General features: G+C 44.9%; 1 protein-coding gene across 1 annotated transcript; it reads left to right on the top strand.

Annotated features, from left to right (window-relative positions):
- The first annotated feature begins 1,212 nt into the window (after positions 1 to 1,212).
- On the top strand, positions 1,213 to 7,923 carry VAMP2 (vesicle associated membrane protein 2). Its single transcript, XM_026040142.1, has 4 exons — positions 1,213 to 1,325; positions 4,229 to 4,387; positions 5,537 to 5,588; positions 7,206 to 7,923. The coding sequence occupies exons 1-4, from the start codon at positions 1,296 to 1,298 to the stop codon at positions 7,220 to 7,222; spliced, it is 258 nt and encodes an 85-aa protein (XP_025895927.1). The 5' UTR covers positions 1,213 to 1,295; the 3' UTR covers positions 7,223 to 7,923.
- The last annotated feature ends 585 nt before the right edge of the window (positions 7,924 to 8,508 follow it).

Genomic DNA, 8,508 nt, shown 5'->3' with positions numbered 1-8,508 from the left:
TTAGCTTTAGGTGCCTGCACGCCTTCGACGATGCATTAAGGAGCCCGTGATTCCGGGAGCATTGATCAGACCCAGGTGTGGAGGGGATGATTCACAGAGAAGCGCTGTGTTCCCTCCGTCTGTCACTGTGGGAAGGCGGTGGTGATGCCTGAGTGGGATTTGTGATATCTGCCAGCTCAAATGCTTAGGGATTTCCTCTGCAGTTTGAGGGAGGGTTTTACTTCCCTRCAGGAAGCAGTGGCAGGGATCCCCTTGGAAGGCAAGGCAGGTTTCCCCGGTTGGAAAGGCAGAGGAGGGGAGTTGCTGGTGTGCGTCCCGACAGCAGGGCCCTCTGGCCTGCTTAGCTCCGTCACGGCGAGAGCTGCGCTTGCGTCCCCAGGGACCTSGTGTTCTGGTTTGTTTTGCTGTTATTTCACAGCAACACCGGGGCGGTCAGTGCTGAATCTTGACAAAAGAGCTGGTGCTCAGGAGACCTGGGTTCTGCTCACAGCTTTGCTCCAAACGCTGGCCCGGGCTCCAAGGCAGATGTCTAAACCAGGCCAGGTCTCCTGCTGGAGCCCTCCRTGGTCTCCGGTGGGGTTTTTAAGGCTTACCTAGTGTCTGGAATGACTAGCCCTGTGCTGAGTGTGGTTCTCAACCCCAGTTCCTCCTCCGTTTCTTTCTTTATCTTGGTTGGTTCTTTATCTTGGTTTACCTGGTTGCTTCCAGCCTGGCACTGAGGAGCCCAGAAGGTGACATTTAGGGTCCCAGCCCTGGCACCTTGTAGCAKGGACACAAAACACCTTGAGCAGGTCCTTCTTCCCGAGTGATTGGGACCTGAGCTGTGCCTTGCTCGTCACCCCTGTGGCTAATTAGGTCACTTGCCTAACAGGGTGGATAATCTGAACTGGCTTGTTGCTTCCTCCCTGGTGATTAGCCAAACTGCTGCCCTACACCTGGGTCCAAACCCAGAAGGTCTTGCTTATAAAATAACTGCTCCAGTTTGGAGAGGGARAGGTGACAGGGATGAGAAGGGTTTAACATGGTCCTGTCAAGAAGCAGTGTGAAAAATAACAGTGAGGTAGGAGGGAATGGGACAGAAGGGTTCTGTAGAACAAGGGCAGGGAGCCTGACATGAAGAATACGGGCTGTCAGACAATGGCAAAGCAAAGATGGCTTCAGTCCCCTTTTATGTTTTGGATGTTTATGTGCTTTATGTTTTCTGGTCTAGGTCTGCTTCAGCTCCTACCCAAGGTCCCACCAGTGCTGGGGGTGCCGGGCTGCCTTCTGCTGGCGGTGGGCAAAGTCACAAACGGATGCAGCAGACACAAGCCCAGGTGGATGAGGTGAGTGGCACCAGGTGATTTGTTGCTCACCATAAGGGTGCTGATGTGTTTTCTTTAATTCTTTAAGATAGTTGCCTTACCTTGATGATCCAGCAACTTCTGCTTGTCTGAAAGCAGTGGATCTAGGAAGTGAGGTTTACTACAGGGTGACATTTATTTGGAGGCAAGATAGTGCAACAGATATTCTGCGTACAAACATCCCTGCACCAGTAGCATTTTTGCACAATAAGTACTGGTGCTGACTCTGGAATTCCTATTTGTCAGCTTGGGAGGAAGTGTCCTAGTGCGACCATCTAATCTCCCAGACTGTTCCACAGGGACAGCCTCTCTCACAGGTAAGTGGAAGCCACAAACRTTTTAGGGGTGAGGACTGGGCTCCTGAGTTAGAGCTCTGCTGATTAATTAACCAAACTGGTCCCCAGTGTGAGGCACTTGAGTGTGATCTTGCAACCGTGGCTGCCATCCACAAATCTCTCTGCTTTTGACTGAGCTTGAAGCAGCACCTGTCTCCTCATGGTTCTTAAGTTCTGGTTAAGATGCACATGACCCAAYGCTGCCACCTTGGCTCTGATGCTGACATCCTTCCAACTGCCGAGTGGCTGYAGTCTGACTACACCAGTGGTGAAGGAGCTGTAGAGTCCTTGCACACCTGACATGTTGCACGTGTTTAGGTGCTGGATATCAAGGGCAGAGCTTGGCTAAAGCCCTCTACAAACACTTAAGTAACTAGTTGCTTCCTGCACTTGAGGAAATGGCCAGGGCTTGTGTGATTCTTTAGTGCTAGCTCAATAAATACACACTAGAAAAGAGCCATATGCTTCTTCTGTAAAGGCCTGTGGTTTCAGATGCCTTATGTATGTGTATGYAAACACAAAGGAAGATCTCAGAACATCCAGTTCAGGCTCCTTTCTTAAGATTAATTAAATTTAGCTGTCATATTGTGGTACTTCGTTTCTTGGAGGATTTGTTTGTCAAAACAGAGTCTTCCTGGCTTTTCTTTTGCTGGTAGTTGGAGCTGATCACAGGAGTTTCTGTGTGCACAAATGTCTGGGCCCAGTTCTCTTACTATCACTCATTTTTATAGATCAGTGTAACTTCCTTGATGTTAATGGAGTGTCACTGCRGTGGACAAGGCAGTATTACATTTCAGCTTCTCTTGTGTCAGAATAATGAAATAAACTTATGTTCTCAGTGCATTACATCATGAGGGTGATGCAATTACCTGAGCTAGAGCCAAAGCAGTTGTCCCTAGAAGGATAAGAAGGTTTTATTTGAAAGGAGTGATGCAAGTCAGAGGTAGAGGGATCTTCAAGCCGATGGTCCCATGTGCCTCCCACYGAGGGCCATGCATGAGACCTTCAGAACAGCCCACTCTGCAGTTCTGATCATTGAGACCTCAAGCACAGGCAGGTTTGTCCTATTACAAAGTCTCAYGGAGTAGTTTCGGCAGGAACTCTAACCCATTGTGAGGGGAGAGTGAGAAGCTCTTGGATTTGAGGCTTATGCAGGTGACAACTAAGATCCACGTTTTTCTCCACCCTAGTTTTTAATGGTTTGGTTTTCAGTGGGTTTCACATGATTGGCGGGTCTGTGCTTAATAGGACAAGGCAGATCAGTCATAAACTTGCAGTGAGGAGCAAAGAGAGGGAAACACTATTGGACTGCCAGTCCTCTGAAGTCCTGTGAATGAAGCAGGTTTTTATCACATAGGGATTTTGGTCTGCTGCGTACTGCTTTGACCTTACTACAGATCTTTCCTGACTTTGTTTCATGTCTTGTGGGAAAGGAATCTGTAGGTGGCACCAAACACCAGCGCACAGCACTGGGATGCTGTTCTGCAGCAAGGCATCCAAGCCCAAAACTCAGCCATGCCATTTAGACTTTGCTTAAGGGCCAACTTCTGGCCTTATTGAAATGACTGTGAGCCCTCTCAAACCTTTCAGGTGTATCCATGCTGGCTTTTCCCTTTGAGTACTCCAGGCATCGTGGAGCTCTTGGTCTTAGACCAGGTGGAAATACATGTAGTGGACAAAAATACAGTCTCATCAGGACAAAATGTTCACTGCACTTGAGTTAATTTCAACAAGCRGTTTTGGACATAGGAGAAAGAGAGAAGACGTGGGAAATGTTACGCTRCTTTCTTCATCTTGACCTTGAGTTTTGGAACAGCATTTGCCAGTCCTTCCAGAGCGTTTCATTTCCAGTTTAACCTCACTGTATTCATATGATACTTATTTTATATTTCTGAGCTTTTGTACGTAATAGTTACATTATATTAAATCCAAATAACACGAGCTTTTTTTATTACAAGCATCATCAACCGTATTCACAACTTCACTGAGGTTGCTGTGTCATCTCACACTTAGGCAAGTGATGAATTTGGGTAGGGTTGCTGTTCAGGACCATTCATTTGCTAGAAGGATTTTTCCTCACAGCTGTATAGAATATTTGTATTACCCACTGTGTCCTGGCTGTGCACATGGGTTTTTTTTTTTTTCAGATAGAATAAATTGATAGAATTGATAAAACTGCGGTAGAGGAAATGATCTCCAACAGTTTTCTGTATCTGTACAGTGAAGCACCAAGTTATAGGCTAAATGAAAACAAAATGTTTAATGAAAGTAGTTGGAGTATATTATRGTGTCCCTTTTTTAACCTTTAAGGCATTTGCCTGCAGTACAACTGTGTTTATTTAGTGTTACGTATGTTTAACTAGTTGATCTTGTTCTCATTGTGTGTTTCCAGATGTGTTTACAGAGGGAACGTCTGTGTAGTTGCCGTCGCATGATATTTGCCGTAATGGCAACGAGGTGTTTTCGGTCTAATTTATTGCAGAATGTGAACATATAATTCCCTTGCCTTTACCATGCAGGGGTACCTCATGTGGGGCTCTGCCTTTGCAGGTGGTAGGCATCATAAGAATGAACGTGGACAAGGTACTAGAAAGAGACCAGAAGCTGTCGGAGCTCGACAACCGGGCAGATGCTTTGCAAGCTGGTGCCTCGCAGTTTGAAACCAGTGCAGCCAAGCTGAAGAGGAAATACTGGTGGAAAAATTGCAAGGTAAACAATACAGAGCTTCTCTTCATTCATTCATTCATTCATCTTCTTGCTTCGTGGCTTCATTCGCCTGTGTTTAGAGATTGCTGGTAGCAATCTCAAGCCCAAAGCCTTGCCCTCTAAGCTGCTGGATAATAGGCCAAGCTCTCATCTTTACCAGAACCTATTCTTAGATCATTTGTGCAGTATATAAAATCTCTGTACAATTTTTGGTTCTTTGCTCAGTGTCTGCATGTAGGGATGCAAATGTATGACTTGTGCTGTTGATTCATGTCAGCTTTCTGTCTGAAGCACAAAACCAGAAYGGGGGTAGTGGATACTAGAAGCTGCAGAAAAGAGGCCTTGTCCTTGTGACAGATGATCAGCCTCTTGCCCTTTCACAACAGAGTAAGCTACCAAAAAATATTTGGGTGCACAACCACGGTGAGAAATGAGGGAGTGGGAGACTTTTTGAGGAGGGACAGATTAGGATAGAGCTGGTCTTTAACTGACTGGTTCTCTCCCTGTCTGTCCTCAAAGCCTCATCATTTCCCCATGAGCAGAGGAAGCCCCATTTTCTCCTCCCCTTTCAGACCTCCYCCAGAATATCTCTTGGCCCATGAAACTTCACCTTCACACAAGGGACCATGTCCTTGCTTCCTTCTATTCATGCACCACCTACACATGAACACAGTGCTGAAAGTTCAGCCTTGTTGCCATTTCCCTTGAGTGCTGCCTCTGCTGCTTGACCCCTCGTGTCCACATAACCGAGACCTCCTCTTCCCAGGGGAGGAGGCCACACACATTTCTCCCCTGCCTGTCTGTTGCCTGCTTTCTCTTGAGCCCACGGTGTTATGAAATGTAAAGCAAGGTGGAATATTGTGGGTTGATTAGGTTTGCAAATAGTCCCTAATGAAGTGGATCTAAGTTAGAGAATTAAYGGAGGAAGTTGAGTTCCTGCAGCTTTGCTGATGGCCAAGAACTCTGTAGCTTTTTTTGTGGGATCCCAAAAGATATATTACAGTGAGTCTTTATCAGAAATAAAAGCAGAATGAATGGACCACTAAATAAAAGCAAATATATATATATGTATATGTATAAAGAGGTTAATGTCTATTATGTGAAAACTGACTTCTTTTTTTTTCTTGTAACTTTGTAACTTTCTTTTTATAGATGATGATCATCCTTGGTGTAGTATGCGCAGTCATTCTCATTATAATTATAAGTGAGTAATTTATTTTTCTCTTGCATTTATCATCTAAGTAGCTCTGTGATTTGACAGGTACTAATATAGGGAAAAGAAAACRGAAAGCAAAGCAGGTTTTAAATGCTGCAATTGATTAATTTGAAAACCTTCTGGTGTCATGCTGTTATAGTGAGACTTACTGCAAGCTCCCTGGGTGCTTGTATAGGTAGAATTTCTTGACATTTAATGTATTTTACATTAGTATGTTACATAACTCTTCTGTATATTARAGATTCCTGTTTTCTTGCTTATATATATTTTAATGCAGTCTGAAACATTCTACTTAGAATTATTTCAAAAATCCAAGTGCTTCTCAGAACAGTAATCCCTGAATTAGCTCATTGCTGTCAGAAGAGGGTGAGATCCCACATGCAAATGGCCATCTCATACATTTCTTCCAAGTGCCTAGCTGCCTAGTTCCTACTAAATCAGCTGGAATTTGTTTTGAGAGGGAACTGCAGATCCCTCTGCCCCTTGAATAGGTAACTATCATGAAAATCTTTCCCAAAGCCGTTGAGTTCTTGCCTCTAGGGATCATCTCATTCTGCACGTTTGTAGCCAAGGTAGCCCATGAATGAATAATAGGAGTCATGCTGGTTGTGAGCCAGGGATCTCRTAATGACAGGAACCGAACATTGGATTTATGTAACTTCAGCGTTAGCAACAACTGTAATTATGTGACATAACTGCAATATGGCATTGACTCCTAAAAGAGAGGCTCCCTGAGCTGCGCAGCACAGCCAGCAGCCCCGAAGAGATTCACCAGGAGGCTATATTGCAAACCTGTATTAATTCCCAACTCTCGGATTACACRCTCATCTGCAGCATGTTTCCCTTTTCCCGTTATTTCTGTGAAGGAGGCTTATGGAATCACCTGTAAACACGACTTAATGGATTGAGGTACATGTGGTAGCTGATTAGGCTTATGAATGTTGGCACCAAACTGTCCCAGAACGATCCTAGGGTTTCATAACTCTGGCAAGCATGAGGAATGGCTAGATATTAATTAACTATATTAACTGGGTGCTCAAGGCTAGTGGCTTCAGGGGAAAGAAGGGCCTCCCCTCAGCAGTCCTAGTGTGACAGCTTGGACAGACAGATGTGCAGCCATGAAACTGGCTGCTTTGTAGCATTGGGCATCGTGTGAACCCTAACTAGAAAGTCAGGAGCAGACAAAATGGTTCATAACTTCTCCCTGGAAGTTAACCCTTTGCTCCTGGATTGGTTTTATTGCTTACACAAGTAGCACGTTTGCATGGCTTGGGTTGGGTTTGGGTTATTGAGTCATGAGCTTGGGCGGCACATGCTCAACCCCAGGTCTTTTGTTCACTGCTGTGGGGTTTGTTGGTATAAGTTGGGTGAAATTTAAATTCATTTAGAGCTGGTGTACTGGGCTCAGTAGTGTGTCTGTTCTCAGGGTGTGTGTGTGTGTGTATATATATATGTGTGTATGTATTCTTCAAATGTATTTCARTCCTGCAGCAGCAAGTGTCTAGGTGCTGCCACAGACAGCGCGCGCTTCTATGAGATAAGCACGGTGATAACTCTATAATAACCTTTGTTATCTTTTTCTCCTCCTTCTGCTTCCTTTCCCAGTTCATTTCTCCACCTGAGAAAGCGAAGAGGGAAGACCTGGCACAGCTTKGTTCTTATCAACCAACGATATCAGTGTTCCTTTGTTGAACTCCGCTTTTTAATTCCTGGTGTCTTGGGATTTTTGCTTGTAATGACCCATAAGCATTCGATGTGGTGTGGTTTGGAATTCTGTTGTTCCCGTAAGATACTGTACCAGCTAAATRCTGCCAAGTAGTTCCGTACACTGTCTTAGCACTGTGTCTTAAAATGTGTCTGCACTGACCTTCAGAAACTAGTACATGGAAAGATCCTAAGTGTCTCGGAGTCAGGAAGTGCAGCTGTGGGGAAGCTCCTGCTGAAAGGGACTGACAGGTGGATGAGACCCAAAAGAGCAAGGATTAGAGCCCAAATTCTCAGTGTGAGCAGCTGCAGTTAGGTGTCAAAGTCCACTGTCAGATGGATTTGTTTCTTTGGGCTGGTGTGTCCTTGCTACTCTCATTGAAGAAGTGTGGTACCTGCAACTATTCATAAAAAGTGTAAAATATCTAATCTCTGCTTGCCAATCAAACATAGCTTTTGAGATTAGTTGCAGTATTCAAGCGTAAAATCCTTGCTGGCAGAAAAGAGATAGGGCTGTTTTCTCTGAATTGGAATTTCACTTGTGGACTGTTCTGAAGAAAGAAGGCCTCAGGGTGAAGGCCTTGGTGGGACAACCAAGGAAGCGTTGGCTAGCAGAGGTCTGGGTGGAAAAAAAGCCAAGTRAAATGCAGAAATGGTAACAAATGCTAACAGAGGCACCCCAGATCACTAGGGTATAGCCTCCTGCTAAGGACTCGAGGTCACGTCCATCAGATTTCGAGGGCCCCTCCGACCCCAGTGCCCAATGCTGATGACTTGGGGTCTGGGCTTCCCAGTGCAAACGTAGGAAGCTGCCTCTGCCTTCTGCAGAAACGCTTTTTAATGACACTGTGAGGATCAGTTGAAAATCAGGAGGTGGAGGGTGTGGGAAAGTAGAGGAATAGGTGGTGAGATACCAGTGGGAGTTGCCTAGCAAAGGTGTTGGGGAGCAGCAGTGGTGGTAACACATATTTAAAAATATATATATATTCTAAATGCGTGTGTGAGACAAACTATAGTGTCTTTTCTATGAAGTGCTCAGTTAAGACATTTGTCATACTTGGTTTAAAACAGCATTTGATGGAGTTAGGAAAGGATGTAATGCGATTTGAAAAAAAAATCTTGTATTTTATTGTTGTAGGGTTGCTCCCAAAGGTTTGTCCTTTTCCAGCGCTGAATACTTTGTTTTCAGGAGGATGGGGATACT

The sequence above is a fragment of the Nothoprocta perdicaria genome, unplaced genomic scaffold (genome assembly GCF_003342845.1).
Source record: "Nothoprocta perdicaria isolate Ctin4 unplaced genomic scaffold, notPer1 scaffold_25, whole genome shotgun sequence".
Taxonomy (NCBI): Eukaryota; Metazoa; Chordata; class Aves; order Tinamiformes; family Tinamidae; genus Nothoprocta; species Nothoprocta perdicaria.
The sequence above is the reverse complement of the archived record's forward strand: the minus strand, read 5'-3'. Positions and strand labels throughout refer to the sequence as shown.